The sequence below is a fragment of the Heteronotia binoei genome, chromosome 19, assembly GCF_032191835.1.
Source record: "Heteronotia binoei isolate CCM8104 ecotype False Entrance Well chromosome 19, APGP_CSIRO_Hbin_v1, whole genome shotgun sequence".
Classification (NCBI taxonomy): Eukaryota; Metazoa; Chordata; class Lepidosauria; order Squamata; family Gekkonidae; genus Heteronotia; species Heteronotia binoei.
This window is the reverse complement of record NC_083241.1, coordinates 35,427,114-35,451,659: the sequence shown is the minus strand read 5'-3', so window position 1 is coordinate 35,451,659 and position 24,546 is coordinate 35,427,114. Positions and strand designations below refer to the sequence as shown.

The 24,546-nt window shown below is 48.9% G+C and overlaps 2 protein-coding genes across 2 annotated transcripts in view; both read right to left on the bottom strand.

Moving 5' to 3' along the window:
- The window catches only part of LOC132587510 (protein PML-like), a 30,040-nt gene extending 27,182 nt beyond the window's left edge, over window positions 1-2,858 (bottom strand). Inside the window, exon 1 of the mRNA XM_060259788.1 lies at window positions 2,696-2,858. Coding sequence (XP_060115771.1) covers window positions 2,696-2,743 — 48 coding nt within the window. The 5' untranslated portion in view covers window positions 2,744-2,858. The remainder of the gene's footprint in view (window positions 1-2,695) is intronic.
- A 3,151-nt stretch (window positions 2,859-6,009) lies between these two features.
- Window positions 6,010-24,301, bottom strand: STOML1 (stomatin like 1). The gene is made up of 7 exons (XM_060259931.1): window positions 22,974-24,301; window positions 17,265-17,371; window positions 13,727-13,876; window positions 12,505-12,708; window positions 11,383-11,593; window positions 8,280-8,498; window positions 6,010-6,820 (listed from the first exon to the last, which is right to left on the bottom strand). Exons 1-7 carry the CDS (start codon window positions 23,119-23,121, stop codon window positions 6,627-6,629), a joined length of 1,233 nt encoding a protein of 410 aa, XP_060115914.1. The 5' UTR covers window positions 23,122-24,301; the 3' UTR covers window positions 6,010-6,626.
- Window positions 24,302-24,546: the final 245 nt, after the last annotated feature.

Sequence of the window (24,546 nt, the reverse complement as noted above, 5' to 3'; positions counted from 1 at the left end):
CTTTTGAACACTTTTTGAGAATTTTGTTTCCATAAAGAGGTTCTGGAACTCTGTTCCACTGCATTCCCCCAGGAGAAAAAAGCCGTGGATGTGAGTAAATTTCATTACGCAGAGACAGTTGTTTCAAACCACCTCAGAAACTTCTCTGCCTTGAAAACTCTACGGGGCTGCCTAAGTAATCTGTGACTTGACACTTGCCACGATCATGAATCCTGCCGAATTTTGATAGCTGCCTGAGTCCTTAACTACTGTCGCTTCAGAGTCCTTCCCTTCAAACCCCCAAAGACTTCCTCAAATGGAACCGCCCCCCAACGATTCAAGCTTACACCGGCCATTGAAATGTTTAGAAATTCCTTCCCAGGAGGAAGAAAAGCCACCTACCAAAACTGCAGCCCTGTTTGGGCAAACACACCTTGGCTTCAACAGTGTTTGTTCTCCGGCAAAACACGTTAAATTTTATCTAGACAAAACAACGTTTCTCTCTGAGAAACGGAAGATAAACCACTGAGGTTAGTGGAGGAGAGAGGAGGAACTGCTGAACAATTTCTTAACACCTCTGTCGTCTAGAATTCACACCCCTTTCACAAATGTTTACAACACAGCCGACGTGCTCCTCTTCCTTTTTTCTTCAAACGTCCTTCTGAGTTTGCAATCATTTGGAAGATCAGTTGAAACACCGCCCCCCCCCGCCCAAATTATGCCTTTTGGATGGATAGAGACAGAGCTGGAAGGGATCCCACGGGTCAGGGGCGGCCAACGGTAGCTCTCCAGATGTTTGTTGCCTACAACTCCCATCAGCCCCAGCCATTGGCCATGCTGGCTGGGGCTGATGGGAGTTGTAGGCAAAAAAAACATCTGGAGAGCTACCACTGGCCACCCCTGCCATGGGTCATCTAGTCTAACCTGCCGGACAATATATGCAATTCAGAGCGCCTTTCCTCCCTCCACTCCCCCAGTGACCCTTGCTCTATGCCCAGATGTAGGAATTAAATAATGAAAATGGAAATAATTCTCAGCACAGTCGCTCTGCAGTGACGTCTCCCAGTCTTAAGGGCGACAGAAGGAGGAAAGGTGCTTTCTAGGCACTTTATTTACAAAACCCCGTGGCGCAGAAAGCTGCAGTGCTGCAGTCCAAACTCTGCTCATGACTTAAATTCAATCCTGGTGGAAGCTGGGTTCAGGTAGTCAGCTCAAGGTTGACTCAGCCTTCCATCCTTCCATGGTCAGTACAATGAGTCCCCAGCTTGCTGGGGGGAAAGTGTCAATGACTGGGGAAAGCAATGGCAAACCACCCCATAAAAAAGTCTGCCATCAAAACGTGAAAGCAAGGTCACCCCAGAGTTGGAAATGACTGGTGCTTGCACAGGGGATTACCTTTATTGAAGCTCCGTGGTGCAGAGGGGTAAAGCTGCAGTAGTGCTGTCCAACCTCTGCTCACGACCTGAGTTTGATCCCAGCAGAAGCTGGGTTCAGGTAGCTGGCTCGAGGCGGACTCAGCCTTCCATCCTTCCATGGTAGGTACAATGAGTCCCCATTTTGCTGGGGGAAAGTGTAGATGACTGGGGAAGGCAATGGCAAACCACCCTGTAAAAAGTCTGCTGGGAAAACGTGAAAGCAAGGTCACCCCAGGGTCGGAAAGGACTGGTGCTTGCACAGGGGACTATTTTTTTTAAATAGATGGAATATTGTGTCTGGGGCAGTGATGCTCTGTATTCTTGGTGCTTGGGGGGGGGGCAGTGGGAGGGCTTCTAGTGTCCTGGCCCCAATGGTGGACTGGTTTTTCTGACCACTGTGTGACATAGAGTGTTGGACTAGATGGGCCACTGGCCTGATCCAACATGGCTTATGTTCTTATCCCATCTCCCCATTCTACACAGAAGCCCTGACCTGGATGGGCCCAATCCCAAAAGCTAAGCAGGGCTAGCTTTGGCTAGTATTTGGAAGGAAATTATGTGACACAGAGAACTCCTGGCCCAAATGAGGCCTGGTCATATCAAACCCACCCACCCCTCCCACAAAGAAAAACTCCCCATAAAGTAAGTTAGATCTCTTGACTTTTCCTTGCTGCCATTCTCTTCTAGTTGCGGGGAGATTTTTATTATTATTATTATTATTGTTTTGGAGGGAGGCTTTTGAGACACAATCGGCTGGCTCAAGGGCCGCCTGGTAGGGCTGCCACCCTCCAGGTGGCGGCTGGAGATCTCCTAAGCTCAATAGCTGGTCTCCAGGCCACGGAGATCCGTTCCCCCTGGAGAGAAATGGCCGCTTTGGAAGGTGGACGAGACGGCCTTAGGCCCCCTCCCCTCTCCACCCCTGCCTTTCCACGGGCTCCGCTCCCCAAATCTTCCAAGCCCCTTTTCCCAGACTGGAGTTGGAAGGGTCCAACTCCGTCGCAGAGCGCGAGGGTTCGATCCCCGCCTTCTCCCCGGCGCTGCTTCCAAAACCCACCCGGGGATCGCCGCTAGGGAAGGCCAAAAATAGCCGCCCCGGAGGAACCGAAAAGCTGTGATCCTGCGCGATGCAGAGGGGCAGCAGCGGCGTCTTTGCAAGGGCTTCGCCACATGCGGAGATCCACGGTTCCCGTTTCCAATCCTCCCCCCTCCACGCTCCCGGTTGCAAAACTCCTTTGCAAAACTTGGCTGACCCGAACACGCCTCCCTCCTTTGCAACCCCCCCAAACGCGTCTGGGCCTCACCGGCCTCTCGGGTGGCGCGGGGCTCGATCCAGCATTGTCCTGAGCCATCCTAGGTCTCCCGCTGGCCTTGGGGTTTTTTTGGGCTTTGGCCCTTTCGGTGGGTTCTCGCAGCGGCCGCGACTTCTCGACCCTTCCTGGTTGCAATTCGGTTTCGATTTCGGGGAAAGCTGGGAAGGGAAAGGCCTGGGCCGGGTTCCTCCCCGTGCTGAGATCTCCCGCTCCCGCCTTCCCCTCAAGCTCTCTGCTCTCCCTCCATCCCATAAGGGGATCCCCCGCTTTGGAGACCCTCCCCCCGCTTCAGGGTCATCAGAAAGCCCGAGGCGGGGAGGGAAATGTCTGCTGGGCACTCCATTAGTCCCTATGGAGATCGATTCCCATAGGGTATAATGGAAAATTGATCTGCAGGTATCTGGGGCTGGGGGGGGGCTGTTTTTTTTTTAGGTAGAAGCACCAGATTTGCAGCACAGCATCCGATGCCTCTCCTCAAAACACCCCCCAGATTTCAAAAAGATTGGACCAGGGGGTCCAATTCTGTGAGTCTCAAAAGAAGGTGCTCTTATTCATTATTTCCCGTGGAGGGAAGGGATTTAAAAGGTGCGCGGTCGCTTTAAATGGAATGGCCAGAACTCCCTCTGGAGTTCAATTCTGCTTGTCACAACCTTGCTTCGGGCTCCACCCCCAAAGTCTCCTGGCTTCACCCCCTTGGCAACCCTACGTCCCATTTTAAGAAGAAGACTGCAGATTTATACCCCGCCCTTCTCTCTGAATCAGAGACTCAGAGTGGCTTACAGTCTCCTATATCTTCTCCCCCCACAACAGACACCCCTGTGAGGTGGATGGGGCTGAGAGAGCTCTCCCAAAAGCTGCCCTTTCAAGGACAACTTCCTGCAAGAGCTATAGCTAACCCAAGGCCATTCCAGCAGGTGCAAGTGGAGGAGAGGGGAATCAAACCCGGTTCTCCCAGATAAGAGAGCTATGGCTGACCCAAGGCCATTCCAGCAGGAGCAAGTGGAGGAGCGGGAAATCAAAGCCGGTTCTCCCAGATAAGAGTCTGCACACTTAGAGCTATGGCTGACCCAAGGCCATTCCAGCAGGTGCAAGTGGAGGAGTGGGGAAACAAACCCGGTTCTCCCAGATAAGAGCCTGCACACTTAACTACTACACCAAACTGGCTCTGCAGAAGAATACAGGTTCATTCCACTTCTAGGCAACCCACGTACCAGTGCAATCCTAAACAGAGTTCTGCCCTCTTGAAGCCTATGGATTTATAAATGGCGTTAGAAAGGCATCTCTCTGGTTGGGACCGCACTGGAGATCCAGGTTCGAAGAGGGCGCAGCTCGGCCTGGGGCTGGGCTGGGATAGACACGCCCCGGTAGGGTTGCCAACCTTCAGGTGGGGCCTGGAGATCTCCCGCTATTGCTGTTGGTATTCCCCCGCTATCGCTATTTGTATTTTGATGGGAGGCCAACCGAATTTGTGTATGCTATAACTGATATTGTTTCACTAGTAGTTTTTGTTTGTTACGCAATTGTACAGCTCTTTTTTTTAAAAATGATATTTCATTTTGTTAAAATTTATAATTAAAAAGTAATAAAAGAGAGAGACCATGTGAAAGAAATTAAAATACACAGAAAGCAGAGAAAGGCTGAAGTCTCCCAGACGTCAGTTTACTTAATGAAATTATTTGCCCGTCGAAATGGGCTCCCTGCTTGGTTATTAAAGGAAAGGGGGAAACTGATTGCTTTTCTCCTCAAAAATGCTAACAAAGCCCTGATTTGAATACCAAAACTGAGCAAACGCTCAAGGGTTAACACTTCTCCTTCTTTTCCCTTGCACTGCTGAGGCCAACTGAGGCTGCAAAAGTTTACAACTCGGGGTGTCAAACATGCGGCCTGAGGGCCGATCAGGCCCCTGGAGGGGTCCTATCAGGCCTGCAAGCAAATCAAAAGTAGGCTTGCAACTCACAGATACACACCTGAACAGCATACTCAAGATTGGTACAGCACATACATCGTCTCCAGTTTTTGATGCAATAATTCAGAGCAAGAAGTGCCAGTTATCAGAGACTGTTAAATAAACAAAATAGTGTAAGAATGCTAATGTTTTAAGCATGTTTTATTTTAAGTTTTTTTTAAAAATCTTTGTTTGTGTCTGCTATCTGGCATTACATTTCCTGACACACATGTCCCTGCCAGCCCGACAAGGTCTCATTTATGTCAGAACCAGCCCTCGTAACAAATAAGTTCGACACCAATGTTACAACTGGTATTTTATGGACAGAACCTTCCCCAGCCACTCTGGGACCTGAAGTTAACGTGTGTGTGTGTGAGCCTGGAGAGGGTGAAGACCTCAGCCGTGTACAATGCCATACACTCCACCCTCCAAATCTGCCATTTTCTCCTGGGGAACTGATGTTTGGAGTCTGGAGATGTATTTCTGGGAGACCTCCGGAATGGGAACCAATACCAAACTAGGGGGATAAGGCAGCTTTTTCTAAAGATATGATCATATGAAAGCCACTTTTGAGGAAAAGCCACCATTCCAGGGGAGTGTATATTCTTATATGCAGAAGGGGCCCGAGTTCAGTTCCTGGTATTGCCACTCAAGGATCTCAGGGAACAAGGGCTGAGAAGGAACCTTTTCCAGCCCTATTTGGAAAGAGGACAGCGGAGTACGATGGACCAAAAGTCTGACTTAACTTAGTCTGGTTAAAGAGGATCCTGCTATAGGATTTGGGGAAGCCAGTTCAAATCCCCACTGCGTCCTGGAAGTTTGTGGCAATCACATGCTCTCAGCCTTGCCCACAATGTAAGGTTGTTGTGAGTTGGAGTCTTTGTAGAATAGGTCGTGGGGCTCATTAGCATAACTAATTAGCATATGCTGCCCCACCCCCCAGCCGAAAGCAAACTGATGCAAGAAAGGAGAGCCCCGGGTGAGTGAGGCCTGCTTGGGCTGGCTAGGGATCCGTTCAAAAGGCTAGCAAGCCACCCGCTGCCCAAAATCACATAAGAAGTGGAGAAAGGGTGGCGCGGGCTTCTCCAGGGGTTAATGAGGGCTGCTGGGGGTGTGGCAAAGCCCCTGGTGGCTGGCTGGCCGCTCTCCTAATCCAGGGTTTGTTACGCAGCTGCACCTACTATTCAATGGACAAGGTAGGTAAGTGGGGAGGAGGAGGGGGAACCCTCAGAAAGGTTCAGGAGCTGTGCTCCGGTGAGCTCCTGCTGAATCTGAGGCCCAGTTGTGAGGATAAAATGGAGGAGAGGAGAAGGATGGGCGCTATAGTGGGGAGACAGGCCAAGTAGGAATGACGTGAATAATAAATAAATGTCATTTATTGCCTTAACGTTCAACAGCAAGAATTAAGATACAGGATATATATAAATTTAAAAAACCCAAAACATATGCACCAAAGACAAATGTCAAAAGGAAATGCTGAGATTAAAAAAAAAACAAACAAACCAAGAAGGGTTTTCAAATGCCGAGATCTTGCCATTTTGTGCAGAATTCTGTTGCGGAATTTCTTCGCCGACGGCACGAGCAGGCGTGTGACTTTGCCCGCCCACTCTTCTTGCCCCCTGATCATTCCCTTATTTCCGTCTGGTCGCTTAAGACGCATGCAGCAATCCTTGGCTGATCTGTGCCACGGCCTTTCTGCAAGGGGAACAGCTCCGAGTTACTTCGGGCCTCTGCGGCCCTCCAGTTCGCTGAGCGTTCAAAGCCGAGGGAGCCCCAAATTTGCAGATGCAGTGATGGGGGTGGGTGGGTCAGAGGATTGAGGCAACGTATCACCCATAAAGCTAGCTTGCCTGAATGGGTACACATGTGGATGGGTAAAGAGCCATGTGTGTAGCACAGACGCCTCTCCGCATAGATTGTCCTGAAGAAAGCGGCCCGGATGTTGTCGTGGCCCGGAGTTATTCGGGGGAGGGGGTGCTATTTCATCGCAGTGAAGAGCAGTTCTAACTTCAGGGCCTTGGAGAGGTCTCCATATGCCCGCAGCCTCCCAGACACGTAGGCATTAATGGGGTTGAGGTCGCCCCAGATTAAGGGGCCTAAGTCGCACTCTGCCACCTCCAGGACCACGTCCGGGGTGTGGTCTGGCAGCCCACAGCCTGTTTTCCCATGGCCTACGGAAGGAAGGAGAGGAAGGTCAGTGTCTTAAAACAGAGGTCCCCCCACGCCTTTCTGAGTCCGTGGAAGCGTGGAACTCTGACATACAGTGCTGGGCACCACCCTGGAACGGCTGCCGTGGGAGGCAGAGCCACACACATACGCAGAGACAAAGTCCGAGCGCAGGGATGTTTTTCGATCTCATCGTGCAGGCCACAAAGATCTCTCCACCGATCCTGACTCAACCAAAGCAGAAGAGCCCAGGTCATTAATTACAGGGCTTGGACAGGCTGATCCTGGAGGAGAGGACCTACAGGTATTGTGGACCCAAACCCTACAGGGCTTTCCATGTTTGCGTTTCCACCCATCCCAGAGTATCGGGGGCTTGCAAGCGGCCAACGGCATGGCTTCTCATGGCTCAGAAACCTCCAAAGGAAGTTTACGGTTCTAGTAAAGGGCCAAAAGTGAGAAGCGTCGACAGTTATAGATGAAAGCGCATGTGCTTATTACAGAGACATATAAAACCTTTTAGGGGCCTGAACGAAGCCTCATAAAACCATCGAGGCGACCAACGCGCAAGAAAGAACCGTATGCAACCTGCCCCGTTTTGGCCTGTGGAGGCCTTCTTCCAAGGTCCTATAGTACAAATTACAACCTACAACCAAGTCCCTGTTACGCTTGTAAGACAATGAACAATTAATATAGAACCCAAAATGGAAGGTTCCAAACTGGGAATGAACGACCAAATTTTTTTTGCTGCTGTTGGGAGGCCGCAAATATATCTAGCTTTATGCCAGCAGCGATTACATATACTGGAGATGATAATATTGCCAATACATACACATGCCCGACGCGCAGGAGCGGGTAAGGTAGGCAGCCACCTGGGATACCACCTCGCCTCTGGGTGCCCCCTCCCCCTCCCCTGCAGCTCTCGGCTTCCCGGGTCGCAGAGGGTGGCGGGACGGCTCATTGGCGTGTGCTCTCCTCCAAGCCTGGCTTCCCTCACAAAGGAAATCTGGCTCGGGGGAGAACGCGTGCTCACCCAGTCGCTCTCACTTTCAAGGTGAGAGAAGTCTGGCTCGGAGAAGCCACGCCAACCTGAGGGAAGGCTGGCTCGGAGGAGAACACCCCCTGCCCAGCTGCTCTTCAAGGCGAGAGAAGCAGGGTGGGGTGTGTTCCCTTCTGAGCTCGGCTTCCCTTGTGAGGGAAGCCGGGCTCGCAGAATGTCGGTGCAGTGTGGCTCGGCCAGAGCCCGCCCGGCCCTCCTTCCATGTTGCTGCGCCTGCTCTCCCCCATGGGTGGAGGTGTGGCGGCGGGGCAGGTGCATAGAGGTGTGGGATAGATGCTGGCTTGGGGCACCTGAGGCCCTAGTGCCGGGCCTCTATATACCTTCCAGTTTAGGCCCAAGGAGTAGAATTCCCTTATTAGGGCCAGTGTAACATCAGCATGTATCAGTCATGGATCAAACCAACTGACCTGTGGAGAGATCGAGGAAATAGGTGTTCTGCTCTCCATTCGGCAGCAGGATGTTGAACTGGTAGCAAGCTTGGACTTGGTTCACTAAGGATTCGGACAAGTATTCCTCCACGGTTAGCAGGAACTCCTCGGGATCAAAGCGCTTTTGGATGGGCTGGACCACGATCCTTTCGGGAGGGGCAGAAGGCCCAGATTCTCTCTGTACCTCTATGCGTTCCACTGGACAAGGGGGAGAAAAGGTCAAAATGTTTTGAGGAGCCAGAGAAGGGAACCGAATACCGAAAACCCCTCAAAGAAACATTGGAAGGCAGCCTTATCCTGACTGATTCCCAGGTTTCAGGGGCATAAACAATCAGGAATCTTTGATGCTGTTGAATTCAGGGACTCCTGGAAACCGTGATTCCCAGGTTTAAGGGGGATAAACAATCAGGAATCTTTGGTACTGTTGAATTCAGGGACTCCTGGAAGTAGTGACTCCCAGGTTTAAGGGGATAAACAATCAGGAATCTTTCACGCAGTTGACTTCAGGGACTCCTGGAAACTGTGATTCCCAGGTTTAAGGGGGATAAACAATCAGGAATCTTTGGCACTGTTGAATTCAGGGACTCCTGGAAGTAGTGACTCCCAGGTTTAAGGGGATAAACAATCAGGAATCTTTCACGCTGTTGACTTCAGGGACTCCTGGAAACTGTGATTCCCAGTTTTAAGGGAATAAACAATCAGGAATCTTTCACACTGCTGAATAAAGGGACTCCTGGAAACTGTGATTCCCAGGTTTTTGGGGATAAACAATCAGGAATCTTTGGCACTGTTGAAATCAGTGATTCCTGGAAACTGATGGCCAGGTTTGAGGGCATAAACAATCAGGAATCAGGGATTTTGTTGAATTCAGAATCTCCTGGAAACAGTGATTCCCAGGTTGGAGAGGCACAAACAATCAGGAATCGACTTAAATCAGGGACTTCAGGCAAAAGCAGTCAATAACACATTCTGTTCTTGGGACTCCAGCATTGTTCTATTGTTTCAGATCAACACAGCTGCCTACCTGAAACTATTCTTTGTTTTTATTCAGTTGTGTGATATCCTCTTACTGGACCTATGAAGCTACATTACACCAAGTCAACGTCACGTTGTTTACCCTTCCCGGTGACATCTCTTCATCTCTCCTGAGGTCTTTTTAACTGGGGACCATAGTGTTCGTCATGCAAAACACTTGCTCGGCTGCCAAGAGACAGCCAATCCCTTTTTAGACAAAACCATGGGAAACTGCCCCTATCATATTCATGGGCAGCGGATGTGATTCCCTCCTCCTCTAATAAAGACAAGCTGGAATGCGTCCAGAGGAGGGTGACAAAGATGGTGAGGGGTCTGGAGACCAAGTCCTATGAAGAAAGGTTTAAGGAGCTGGGCGTGTTTAACCTGGAGAGGAGGCAGCTGAGAGGTGATATGACCACCATCTTCAAGTCCTTGAAGGGCTGTCATATAGAGGATGGTGCAGAATTGTTTTCTGTGGCCCCAGAAGGTAGGACCAGAACCAACGGGTTGAAATTAAATCAAAAGAGTTTCTGGCTCAACATTAGGAAGAACTTCCTGACCGTTAGAGCGGTTCCTCAGTGGAACGGGCTTCCTCGGGAACCTCCTTCCTTGGAGGTTTTTAAACAGAGGCTGGATGGCCATCTGTCAGCAATGCGGATCCTGTGAATTTAGGGGGAGGCGTTTGTGAGTTTCCTGCATTTTGCAGGGGGTTGGACTAGATGGAGGTATCTTCCATGTTCCTGGAGGTATCTTCCAACTCTATGATTCTATGTAGTATAGTGGGGGATTGGAGCCCAGTTCTCCTCAGTTGCAGTATCTATCACGCTGGCCATTCATCCAAATGCTCCCTGAGATGAGAAAACCCAGACGGCGGGAGTGGAAGAATTTACCTTGCGCTTGGATCTCATTCGGGCCAGAGCGAACTACTTTCTTTCTTTCTCCCCAAACTGAACAAGCGGTGCCACTGCGTGAAGAAATGGTAGTAGCTTCTTCATGTAGCACATTATTAACTTCTGGAACACAGTGTGACAAGATAGAGCACGGCTCACTGATTTAGACATGTGTAAGGAAAGGGTTAGGCCGGAAGTCCCTAACCTTCCCCCCTCCACCTGTGGGCACTTTGAAAAGTCTGACATGGTGTGGTAGGCTCAGCCGCAAAATGGTCATCACAAAATGGCTGCCACGAGAGGCGGAGCCTGCCACAAAAATGGCTGCCCCAGGTGGCCATCAGCCACACAGTGAAGATCCTTGTGTTGTGGGAGCAGCTGCTGCCCAAGCAACCGTGTTCCAAAAAACTGAGCAGCCAACCTCCAATGGCCAATCAGAAGCCTTGCTTGGCATGAACCCTGCCCACTTTTTAAAAAAGCACTTGGCAGGCACTGTGTTGGAGAGTCCTGATTTAGAAGCTAATCTAGGCACTTCAAGCAGGAAATGAGCAAGCTTGAGGGGGTGGGAGGAGCTTGTGCTTTACCATGCTGGGGATTGGCCAACTTCACGGGGATCTAAACGGCTAAGAAGCAGGCCTCATTTTGAGCAGGAGCTCACAGGATCAGAGCTCCGGAACCTCTACATTTTATTGTGCTCTTTCCTTCTTAACCCCACCTCCCCGACCTTTAAATACTTGCTTCTGGGCTCCACTGTTCAAATCCTGTGAGAATTTTGCTGAACTCTTAAGGTTTGACAAACTTTCTCATATTTTCCTCCACAAAAAAATGACCCAAACATATAAAGCAGACAGCTGGAAATCTTCCTCATGCCACTGTGGCCGCATAGGAGAAAGCAATTTAAAAAGTATGACGGGAGTACGGTTTTATGACAACAGTTCTAATTCAAGAAACTTTTTAAGGCAGATGCCGAGCTGATAGAATTCAGTCCACCTTCCAGGGACGCCAGGGGGTGTGTGGCATCTGCAAACGTGTTGTGCTAATGAGCTCCGGCACCTCTTTTACTACGAAACGACCCCTGCTAAGAAGACAGCTTCCACTCTCATGGGAAGTCTGCCTCAGTTTACCCCCTGCCAGGGTCAAAGGGTTTTCGTTTCTTTTTCCGGTCAGGTAGAGGTCGTCACCTGTCTCGTGAGGTCCCTTGGGGCTGGGCCCGGCCGCAGCAAAGCTCTTGCCGAACAAATGAAGGGCCAATTGCTGGATGTTGTCGAATGAGCTTATCCTGCGCGAGGCACCCGCTGCCGTCTCCGCCGGCGCCTGCAGCACGGCCTCCAGGATCAGTTCCACCCGGTCGACCTCCAGGCCCCACGACTTGGTGACGTCATTGATTTCCAGCTAGAAATAACGGAAGGAAGAGACAGGCAGACAGACAGGCGACCGTCAGTATTAGGTGTCTGGGTCTTCTTTACAGTGTGTGGAAGCCCAATTTAGGAAGAAAAAGAAGAAGGAGAAGAAGAGTTGATCGATTTATTTGTTTATGATGGTCTTAAGACCAGCTTGCAGTTTAATCAAGAGCCCCGTGGCGCAGAGTGTTAAAGCTGCAGTACTGCAGTCCTAAGCTCTGCTCACGACCTGAGTTCGATCCCTGGCGGAAGCTGGTTTTTCAGGTAGCCGGCTCGAGGTTGACTCAGCCTTCCATCTTTCCGAGGTCGGTAAAATGAGTCCCCAGCTTGCTGGGGGGAAAGTGTAGATGACTGGGGAAGGCCAGGGCAAACCACCCCGTAAAAAATCTGTCGTGAAAACGTTGTGAAAGCAACGTCACACCAGAGTTGGAAACGACTGGTGCCTTTACCGTTACAGTTTAATCAAACATGGAATACAATATCAAAAATTCAAATGTAAGAACTTTTAAAATATAATGCTCGTGATTTAAGAATTAATGCACAGATTGTAGCGACTTGACATATGATCTTAGAATGTTTATCAGGAAAAAAAACAGTGAAGTCTTGTTTTGCTTGTGTATATATGGCCTGGGATCATGTCAAATAACAGCAGGGCTTTTTTTGAGCAGGAACGCAGTTCTGGCTGGCTTGGTGTCGGGGAGTGTGGCCTAATAGGCAAATGAGTTCCTGCTGGGCTTTTTTAGACAAAAAATCCCTATATGGTGACATTAGAGGTGTGGCCTAATAGGCAAATGAGTTCCTGCTGGGCTTTTTTAGACAAAAAATCCCTATATGGTGACATTAGAGGTGTGGCCTAATAGGCAAATGAGTTCCTGCTAAGCTTTTTCTACCAAAAAAGTTTACCAAGAGCTGGTCGCTAATCTTCAGCTTCTCCGTTTGGATCTCCCGCAGGTACTTCTTCAGCAGAACCTTGGTCATGGTGTTCTGAGCGGTCATCCGTGTCGTCATGTTGAGGTCTTTCACCATCATGACAGAAAGCACCGGATCACAAACACGGAACTGGACATCGGCTCCGACAGACACCAGCGCGCCATCTTGTGAACTTAGCTGCGGGGGCCGAAAGAACGAATACCGAACTGATGACACATTTCGGGTGGCAGACAGTGTAGCGTACTGTTTAGCAGGGCCATCTTAACAGCATTATGGGCCCCCGGGCAAAGCAGTGTACTGGGCCCCTATGACAACTTCTCACAGGGATAAAAATGTAAATGGTCGATAAAATTAAATATATATATTATTTTATTGGCGCGTCCAACAAAACCGGTGTTGAAACATTAAAAACATGCTGGGCAGCAACGACTAATCAACATGATTTGAACGATTTGGAGAGCCAGTTTGGTGTAGTGATTAAGTGTGCGGACTCTTATCTGGGAGAACCGGGTTTGATTCCCCACTCCTCCACTTGCACCTGCTGGAATGGCCTTGGGTCAGCCATAGCCCTTACATTGTCCTTAAAAGGGCAGCTGCTGGGAGAGCCAGTTTGGTGTAGTAGTTAAGTGTGCGGACTCTTATTTTAGGGGGAGGGACAGTGGCTTAGTGGTAGAGCATCTGCTTGGGAAGCAGAAGGTCCCAGGTTCAATCCCCGGCATCTCCAAAAAAGGGTCCAGGCAAATAGGTGTGAAAAACCTCAGTTTGAGACTCTGGAGAGCCGCCGCCAGTCTGAGAAGACAATACTGACTTTATGGACCCAGGGTCTGATTCAGTATAAGGCAGCTTCATATGTTCATATATGATACACAAGGCTTGAAGAACAAATAAAAAGCTTATCCATTAATATATTCACAAACTATCAATGCCTGGTTATTAGTGCTGCATCATACACAGATTAGCATGGAGCCCCTATGCTCGTGATGGGCGAGTGCCCATCAGGCCCGTGTGTTAAGACAGCTCTGCTGGTTAGAGCCTGGGACTAGGACCTGGGAAGCTTGGTTTCGGGTCTGGGTTTGAATCCACCCCCCTCTGCTGGGTGAACTGGGGCCACTGCACTCCTTCAACCCCTGGAGGTTTTCCGATGGAACCTTGGGCGGGAAGGGACCTCATCAGGGATGATGGTGAAACGGCTCACCTTGCAGGGCGGAATGCTGAATGCACGGGTCCTCAAATCCACGCGTTGCCATTGGTCGATGAAGGGGAGGACAAAAACCAAGCCCGGCCCTTTGGGGGCTCGGATCCGCCCCAATCGGAACACGATAACTCGCTCATAGTTTGGGACCATCTGGAGAGGAAAGAGAGCAAAGGCAAGGCAAGGTGTGAACTCAAAGGCGACCTTACTTCTTACACCATTTAGACCTAGGGCTGCCAATCTCTGGGTTGTAGCTAGAGATCTCCCGGGATTACAACTGATCTCCAGGCGACAGAGATGAGTTCCCCTGAAGAAAACAGCTCCTTTGAAGGGAGGACTCTGTGGCATTAAACCCCACTGAAGTCCCTCCCTTCCCCAAACCCCCCTCTTCACAGGCTCCCCCCCCCTCCCAAATCTCCTGGTATTTTCCAACCCGGAGCTGGCAACTCAACCAAAGCGGCCATTTTCTCCAGGGAAACTGACATTTATTGTCTGGAAGTTAGAAGGGCAGCCATGTTGAAGCAGCAGAACAAAGTTAAGAGTCCAGTGGCACCTTTAAGACCAACGTTTTAGTCAAAGTATGAACTGTGAGGCAATTTCCCCCACTGCTAGCCTCCTTCCAATTGATACATTCTGTATCCATGGCTGCAGCTCCGCCAATCAGAATGAGCTGTTCCCAGGCTAACTGCTTTGGTACATTACGGCTGCCCTCCTCAGGCCCCACCCCCATATCTCCTGGTATTTCCCAACCCGGAGCTGGCAATCCTATTTATACCCCACCTTTCCTCATTGTTCAAGGCAGTTTCTTCTTTCTCCCCGCACAATGGCAATCTCCGGGCATCGACTATTGATGGACCCCCAGTTGTTAATTTTATTTGAAAAATTTATCTCCCATTATTTTGTCTTTACAGAGGCAGTCGGAAGCAGCTAACAATTTAAAACGTGCAAGAATAAATTACCCTATAAGATCATCAAAGTCAGCCTCCCGTCTCAAACATACGCATCGCTAAAACAATTTTAAAAAAAGAGTTCTAGGGTTGCCAGTCTCTGTAGGTGTTCGTTTAAACATACTGGCTGTTTGGCCTAATAAGAGGATTACTGCAGCTTGAAGAAGCTCAATTGCTAAGAGGATTATTGCAGCTTGAAGAAGCTCCCGCGAAACAAGGGTTCAGTACGACCTTGTCCTTGGAAATTTGGGATTATTGGCTGCATTTTTTGACAAACATTAAACATCTGGAGTACTACACCAGGATTTCATGGAATGAGATGGGAAGTTTTACCACAGGATGAAAAGAAGGACTCTTGGTGCTAATGCTTCCTTTTCCATTAAGGACTAAAAGTTATGGTTGTTTTGTAATTTATGATGGTGGAATTTATATGAGTATGTTTATCGTTGTTGACTTTGTATAATTCAATAATAGAAGCTGGTTTTCACGGTGGGTTATGTACCTTTATTTTCAGTCTCTGGGTGGTGGCTGGAGATCTGGGTGGTGGCTGGAGATCCCCAGGTGACAGAGATCCGTTTACTTGAAGAAAATGACTGATTTGGAAGATGGACTTCAGGGTATTATGCCTCATTGTAGTCCTTCCAAGAGCAAGGAGGCAACACAGGGGAAGGCCTCAGCCTCTATGCCCTGTTGTTGGCCCTCCAGAGGAACTGGCTGGCCACCGTGTGAGACAGGATGCTGGACTGGATGGCCCACTGGTCTGATCCAGCAGGGCTCTTCTGGTGTTCTTATGAAGGCCTCAGCCTCTAAGCCCTGTTGTTGGCTCTCCAGAGAAACTGGTTGGCCATCGTATGAGACAGGATGCTGGATGAGATGGACCCCTGGTCTGATCCAGCAGAGCTCTTCTGGTGTTCTTATGAAGGCCTCAGCCTCTAAGCCCTGTTGTTGGCCCTCCAGAGGAACTGGTTGGCCACCGTATGAGACAGGATGCTGGACTGGATGGCCCACTGGTCTGATCCAGCAGGGCTCTTCTGGTGTTCTTATTAAGGCCTCGGCCTCTAAGCCCTGTTGTTGGCCCTCCAGAGGAACTGGTTGGCCACCGTATGAGACAGGATGCTGGATGAGATGGACCCCTGGTCTGATCCAGCAGAGCTCTTCTGGTGTTCTACCCTCCCTACGCTCCACCCTCAAGAGAGCCAGTGCGGAGTAGCGGTTATGTGCGCAGACTCTAATCTGGGAGGACAGAGTTTGATTCCCCACTCTCCACCGCATACAAGTCCTCTCAGAGCTCTGCTCTCATGAACAGTTCCTCAAAGAGCTCTCTCAGCCCCACCTGTTGTCTGTTGTGAGGAGAGGAAGGGAAGGAGATTGTAAGCCGCACTGTGACTCCGAGTGAAGGGCGAGGTATAAATCCAACCTCCTCCTCCTCCAACCACTACACCAAATGAGAGCCAGTTTGGTGTAGTGGTGAAGTGTGCAGACTCTTATCTGGGAGAACCGGGTTTGATTCCCCACTCCTCTACTTGCAGCTGCTGGAATGGCCTTGGGTCAGCCAGAGCTCTCACTGAGGCTGTCCTTGAAAGGGCAGCTGCTGTAAGAGTTCTCTCAGCTCCTCCCACCTCACAGGGTGTCTGTTGTGGGGTGGGGGGAAGGTAAAGGAGATTGTGACCGCTCTGAGACTCTGAGTATAGGATGGGATATAAATCCAATATCATCATCATCATCATCATCATCATCATCATCATCATCATCATCATCATCATCATCATCATCATCATCATCATCATCATCATCATCATCATCATCATCATCATCATCATCTTTTTCTGCCTCCAAAATCTCCCGCTATTTCTCGACCCAGAGCTGATATCCCTAGTTAAAAGTACATTTAGATAGAACAGTTAAAACATATACAAACAGCTGACTGCTGCAATCAGTGTGTGAGGGGAAGGGAGAGATCACAGAATCATAGACTTGGAAGGGGCCTCTAGGGTCATCTAGTCCAACCCCCTGCACAACGCAGGAAACTCACAAACACCTCCCCCTAAATTCACAGGATCTTCATTGCTGTCAGATGGCCATCTAGCCTCTGCTTAAAAACCTCCAAGGAAGGAGAGCCCACCACCTCCCAAGGAGGAAGCCTGTTCCACTGAGGAATCGCTCTAATGGTCAGGAAGTTCGTCCTAATGTTGAGCCGGAAACTCTTTTGATTTAATTTCAACCCACTGGTTCTGGCCCTACCTTCCGGGGCCACAGAAAACAATTCCACCCCATCCTCTATAGGACAGCCCTTCAAGTACTTGAAGATGGTGATCCTATCACCTCTCAGCCGCCTCCTCTCCAGGTTAAACATCCCCAGCTCCTTCAACCTTTCCATATAGGACTTAGTCTCCAGAATTTCTCTAGAATCTCTCTAGAATCAACTAACAACCCCCCCCCTCCATTTCAAATATCAGTACTGGTTTGTGACCATGATCCAGAGTTTAGTCCGGATTTCGGCAGAGGCTGAAACAGAGCTGGCCTTCAAGCCAGGCACCTGTCTCTGGATCGCCCCTTGAAATGTTACTTCGACTTGTCCCTGCACCTCCTCTTACCTTCAGAACAAACCAGCCAGAAATCGGGAAGGTGAGGACGGTCAGTAGAAACACCAAGGAGATGACCACCCCATGGCAGAGCCGGGAGAAGAACCCTTGGGGGGCACCTGAGAAAAAAAGAGACTAGCTCGTTAAATCTGTTAAAGATGCCCGGGCTAAAGGATGCCCATTTGACCACTACAAGGGCAAGAGCCTTCTCCGTGGCTGCGCCTGCCCTCTGCAACACCCTCCCTGAGGAGACCAGGGCCCTGAGGGATTTATCACAATTCCGCAGGGCCTGTAAGACATATCTGTTCAGGAAGGCTTTTAAGAACTAAATGGAGGTACTTTTAACATCTACGGGGCTGCGTACTATCTACCCCACAATATCATCACAAATTAATTCAAAACAGACAGGATACCATCTGAACTGTATTCAACTGTGTTAATATTTTAATGTTTTAATAATGTTTTATTGTTATAATGTGAATCTGTCATCAAATTGTGACTGTTGTTATCTGCCCTGAGCCCGTTTGAGGAGGGCGGGATACAAGTGCAATTGATCAATCGATCGATAGATAGATACATAGATAGATAACAGAAGTAACAAGAGAGAATGGGTCCATTTGAGGAGGGCGGGATACAAGTGCAATAAATAATAGATAGATAGATAGATAGATAGATAGATAGATAGATAGATAGATAGATAGATAGATAGATAGATAGATAGATGATAGATAGATGATAGATAGATGATAGATAGATAGATAGATAGATAGATAGATAGATAGATAGATAGATAGATAGATAGATAGATAGATAGATAGATAGATGATAGATAGATAAGGGGAGGGACAGTGGCACAGTGGTAGAGCATCTGCTTGGGAAGCAGAAGGTCCCAGGTTCAATCCCCGGCATCTCCAAAAAAAGGGTCCAGGCAGATAGGTGTGAAAAACCTCAGCTTGAGACCCTGGAGAGCCGCTGCCAGTCTGAGAAGACAATACTGACTTTGATGGACCAAAGGTCTGATTCAGTACGAGGCAGCTTCATATGTAGATAGATAGATAGATAGATAGATAGATAGATAGATAGATAGATAGATAGATAGATAGATAGATAGATAGATAGATAATAGAAGTAACAAGAGAGAAGGGGTGGCCACCGAACAGCATTGCAACCCCCCATCCCGACTCGCCATAAAAGATACCGTCTGTACTGTGGATTGACGAGGTAATCGATGCTTTGTTCTTTACACAGAGAGGGGTCAAAACGGGGGATGCTCCATCAGAGGATGTGATGGCCACGGGCACAGACAGCTTTAAAAGAGAATTAGACAGATTCATAGAGGAAGAGGTCTATCAGTGGCTACTAGCCATGGTGGCTAAAAAGAACCTCCACATTCAGAAGCACTACACCTCTGAATCCCAGAGCCAGGAGGCAGCATCAGGGGAAGGCCTCGGCCTCTATGCCTGTTGTTGGGATTCAGAGGAACTGACTGGATGCTGTGTGAGACAGGATGCTGGGTTAGATGGACTATTGGTCTGATCCAGCAGAGCTTTTCATATGTTCTTAATATGCTGGACTAGATGGACCAATGGTCTGATCTAGCAAGACTGTTCTTATGTTCTTAAGCTTCTGGACTAGATAGACCATGGATCCTTCAGGAGGGCTGTTCGTATGTAGGCCTCTGCCTCTCTACCGTTATTGGCCCTCCAGAGGAACTGGTTGGTTGATGTGTGAGACAGAATGAGAGACTACAGATGCATCATTGGTTGGGTTCAACAAGGATCTTCATATGTTCTTGAAATGCTGGACTAAATGTATGTTTGTGGAATGTTTGTGGAAGAGCACCTCATTTCGTTGCTCTCTTTTGTTGAGAACAATGACAATAAATCTATCTATCTATCTATCTATCTATCTATCTATCTATCTATCTATCTATCTATCTATCTATCTATCTATCTATCTATCTATCTAAATGGAGCTCTGGTCTGATAAAGGAGGGCTCTTCTTATGTTTTTTTATGAAGAAATCAGCCTTTCTGCCCCGCTGTTGGCCTTCCAGAGGAACTGGCTGGCCACTGTGTGAGACAGGATGCTGGACTAGATGGGCCACTGGTCTGATCCAGCAAGGCTCTTATGTTCTTGGCCTCTATGCCCTGTTGTTGGCTCTCCAGAGGAACTGGCTGGCCCCTGTGTGAGACAGGATGCTGGACTAGATGGACCTCTGGTCTCTTCCAGCAGGGCTCCTCTTATATTCTTTGGAAGGCCTTGGCCTCTATGCCCTGTTGTTGGCCCTCCAGAGGAGCTGGCTGGCCACTATGTGAGACAGGATGCTGGACTAGATGGATATAAGAACATAAGAGAAGCCATGCTGGATCAGGCCAATGGCCCATCCAATCCAACACTCTGTGTCGCACAGTGGCCGAAAAACCCCAAGTGCCACTGGTCTGATCCAACCACAGTATTCAACCACTGGTCTGATCCAACAGGGCTCTCCTGATGTTCTTATGAAGGTCTTGGCCTCTGTACCCTGTTGTTGCCCCTCCAGAGGCACTGGTTAGCCACTGTGTGAGAAAGGATGCTGAACTAGATGGACCGCTGGTCAGGTCCAGCTGGGATGTATTTAACCCAGTCCTATAGATGCACAGTTCTGTGTATCAGAGGAAGCGAGCTCTGACTCAGGAAAGGACAAGCTGAACCTGAAATCAATTCTGCTCATCTTTCAGGCGCCACCACACTCCTGTATAATGTCGCTACAAGAGACTAACCCAGCAACCAGCGTTCCCAATGCATAGTGTAGCACCACCCATTCCAGTGGGGGCAGCAGAACAAAACATACTTTGAAGACCCTTGAGCCGCTTAGGCAGCTGCAGCCAAAGGAACATTTAAAAAAAAACAAACAAACTGGCACAGCCAATCAAATCTCCAGTGGCCAATCAGAAGCCCCTTGGCCAAAAGCCCCGCCTGCGCCCTCCCAATTTCTAAAAACACTTGGAAGGCATCAAGAAAGATGTTTATGGCCACAATATTGCGGGGGGGGAATCCCAATTCTAGGTCATAGCTCATGCCCCGGAAGCCATTAAACTCCAGTGCCGCTAAGGCAGCATACAGGAAACAAGATGCCTGAAATCAGGGGTCGTTTCATAGAAAAAGAAGTGCCAGAGCTCATTAGCACAACTCATTTGCATATGCCGCACACCCCCTGACATCAACGGAAGAGGTACTCAATTATATCAGCTCAGCATCTATCTTAAAATGCTTCTTGAATTCTCAGCTCCCACAGTTCCGCAGGGTCGGTAAAACGGCACTCTTCCACCTTGGCTTTCCCATAATGGTAACCTCTACAACAATGGATTAGGCCCATAAACCAGAAATTTAACGCCACTCAGGACTTCCTACCACGCTATGGCGATCCGGGGTCCCTTTGGAACACCTAATACTGACCATTCAGTTATACTGCTACCATCGAAATTAACTGTTTCATGAATTAATGCACTAGCACCTACTGATATGGTGTTTTATAATTGATGTTTTATAATTGTTTTTATGTTCTTACGTTTTATCGATGTTTTATCTTGTTCGGTCATTCTTTGACCCCCAACCTGTGAGCCGCCCTGAGCCTGCCTTCGGTGGGGAGGGCGGGATATAAATATAATAAAAAATAAAATAAAATTATAATTATCATCATAAAACCTTGCTCCATCATACTTTTTAAAAATTTCTTTCTCCTACGTGGTCACAGTGGCACGAGGAAGATTTCCATCTGTCTGTTTTCTATGTTTGGGTTATTTTTCCATTCTTTTGTAGGGGAAAAGATTAGAAAGGTTGTCAAATCTTAGCGTTCAGCAAAATTCTCACAGGGTGGTTGAGCAATGGAGCCTAGAACAAATATTTGAGGGGAGGTGGTTTAAGAAAGAAAGAGCACAATAAACTTTAGAGGTTCTGGAACTCCGTTCCTGTGAGCTCTTGCCCAAAATGAGGCCTGCCTGAAATTCTTCTGCCTGTTATTTCAACAAAAATCTTGCTGTTAGAATCATGGAAGTGATCTCTAGGGTCATCTAGTCCAACCCCCTGCACAATGCAGGAAACTCACAAATACCTCCCCCTAAATTCACAGGATCTTCATTGCTGTCAGATGCCCATCTAGCCTCCGTTTAAAAACCTCCAAGGAAGGAGAGCCCACCACCTCCCCAGGAAGCCTGTTCCACTGAGGAATTGCTCTAACGGTCAGGAAGTTCTTCCTAATGTTGAGCCCACCACCTCCTGAGGAAGCCTGTTCCACTGAGGAACCGCTCTAACGGCCAAGAAGTTCTTCCTAATGTTGAGCCAGAAACTCTTTTGATTTAATTTCAGCCCGTTGGTTCTGGTCCTATCTTCCGGGGCCACAGGAAACAATTCCACCCCATCCTCTCTAGGACAGCCCTTCAAGGACTTGAAGATGGTGATCCTAGCACCTCTCAGCTGCCTCCTCTCCAGGCAAAACATGCCCAGCTCCTTCAACCTTTCCTCATAGGACTTGTTCTCTAGACCCCTCACCATCTTCATCGCCCTCCTCTGGACCCGTTCCAGCTTGTCCCCGTCCTGATTTTTTTTTAAGCATATGAGGTAGCGATACCTGGCCAGTCATGAATCAAAGCCGTGCTTTTGAGCATAATCCATTGCCAACTTCACAAGCCGTCCCGTCTTTGTGCCACCTCCCTGTTTGTGCTGTTGGAAGTCGGTCCGTTAACGGGCAAAACCCATGACGGGGTATTATAACAAATCCGTTATGTATCGGGACGGAACACCCCACCTTCAGTGAATTGTGCAGGGATAACCGGAGGCTGGAAGGAAAAGTTCTGGTTGTAGCAGAGCGGCCCCAACTCCCAGAGAGCCAGAATTCCACAGAACGGAAGACCGTAGAACCCACAAAAAGGGTTGGCCAGACAACTCAACTGAGTTGGAAGCCTTCAAAGTTCCATTTAACCAAGTTCCGAAGGAATGCTGTTGATGCCGCCTCCAATGAAGAACACGCTTACCGTACTTCTTCCTATCCTCTTTAAAATGCCATACAGCAAGAAACAAATGGAGCTCTGCACACACCCCAAAATTCAAGCACTCTCACAGCACATGCATGCTACAGCTAGCTAGAACAGCTGTTGGGAGCGGTACAGAGGGAATAATTCTACCAGGACCTGTCGCCTAACTTAAAATGCATTCTCCAAGCTGCCAGCTAGCTTGGCTTGGAGAAGTGATTTAAAGAGAGAAATGTCTTCTTCAAGCTGGCCGACAGGGTGGTAAGGGCTTTGAGTCATAGAATATGTGTAAAAGAACCACATGTGGCTCCCGAGCCACAGTTTGGCCACCCCTGTCCTAGAACACCTCAGCGTCACAAGACTTTGGGAAATCTCTTAGGGACTGCATATCCTAAAGAATTCTCTCTAATAGAGAAGTATTGCTAAACAAAATACATAGGATATTGGGCTCCCAACTCCAGCCAGAAAGGGAGCAGAAAGGGTAGTCTGATTTGCCTTTCTATATCCCCCTTATTCCTGGAAGAAAGATTCCCCCATCCCCGTTCAGTTGAGTGCCTTCAGTTGTGTTAATTGGAACTGCATGCACCAGGTTAACGATCCCCAGGGCTTTTTTTGTAGCAGGAACTCCTTTGCCTATTAGGCCACACACTTCCCTGATGTAGCCAATTCTCCTGGAGCTTACAGTAGGCCCTGTACCAAAAGCCAGAACTTACCTATCCCAGGCTGCACTTGGTCCAGCGGGTCGTATGCGTGCCCCGATGAGAAAAAGCCTCTCTGTGGTCCATTTAGCCAGGTATTGGATTGCTGGAATCGGTCAAAATCTCCCAGCGGAACAACCTGGTACCCAGACCGGCTGAACATGTTTCAGTCGACTCCCCAAGTCTCCACGCTAAGGCCTCTTTGCCGCGTCTCAAAGTCGTGTCCTTCTTTTGAATTAACTACAAAGGGTTTTGCATTTCTGACCTATTTTAACTCCTAGTCGTGGAAGCACCAGGACCCAAAGGGGTGTGTGTTATTTGCTCTCTCTGATTTGAGCTGGCGTTTTCAAACTTATGCTTCTTTTTCTCCCATCACCTTCACACCCGGGACCAAATCTCGCGGGGTCTTATGGGCGCCTCTTTTAGTGCCGCAGATTAACACGGTTATATTCCCTGGGCACTCCTCCAGATAGTTTCTTGTGGTTTGTGCTTTACCCTGTTTTCACATTGCCCACAAAAGCCAGTTGGCACATCTAATCATAGGCGTGTAGATGCCCAGACGAGCCCAGTTTCATTGGCTCTCAGAAGTTAAGAGGAGGTGGCTCTGGTTTGTACTTGGATGGGAGACCACCTCTGAACATCTCTTGCCTTGAAAACCCTGCAGGGGTTGCTGTTAAGTCAGCAGTGACTTGATGGAAGGAAACACCATGCAAATGTATTCAAAAGTCCCAACTTTCTGGCCCTAGTTAAAGGCTTAAACCGGAAGCCACAATCGTCTCCAGAGAACCATTACAGGCTGCTATTATCACAGGAAGAACCCGTGGCGCAGTGTGGTAAAGCTGCAGTGCTGCAGTCCGAGCTCTCTGCTCACCACCTGAGTTCGATCCCGGTGGAAGCTGGGTTCAGGTAGCCAGCTCAAGGTTGACTGAGCCTTCCACCCTTCTTAAGTTGGTCAAATGAGTCCCCAGCTTGCTGCCGGGGGGAGTGGAAAAGGCAATGGTAAACCACCCCGTAAAAAAATCTGCCGTGAAAACGTGATGCGACGTCACCCCAGAGTTGGAAACGACTGGTGCTTGCACAGGGTAAAGAAAACTTTTACCTTTAGTATCAGGGGATTTCCCAGCCTACTCAAAGGTACTTCTCTCTGCCTCCCTTCTTTCCAAGAATTGGACGGTGCCTCCCGTTTAAACAGCCCTTTCACCTTGGATGTCCCGGTTTTAAAAAGACCCTTTCAGCTTCCTTCAATCCCTCCACCTTGGTAAATTGAGCCTCTTTTAGCTGGTTTCCAGGCTAAGCTAGAACATGTTTGCTTGCTCACATAGAGACGTGCAGAGGCTCCTGCTAGACTTCCTGGTCGCGTAGTCCAGTTCCATCCTGAGCTCGGCAACAACAACCTGGTTCAGAGAGAAAAAGAGGAGGACGGTTGTGGCTTCCTCTTTTCCCTTTTCTCTGAGGGAGATCCGAAACTGCTCCCTCTGGCTCTTGGAGGACTTTGGTGCACCCAGAGAGGAGCACGGATTCTGCACCTCTGAGTAGGGTTGCCAGGTCCAATGCAAGAAATATCTGGGGCCTTTGGGGGTGGAGCCAG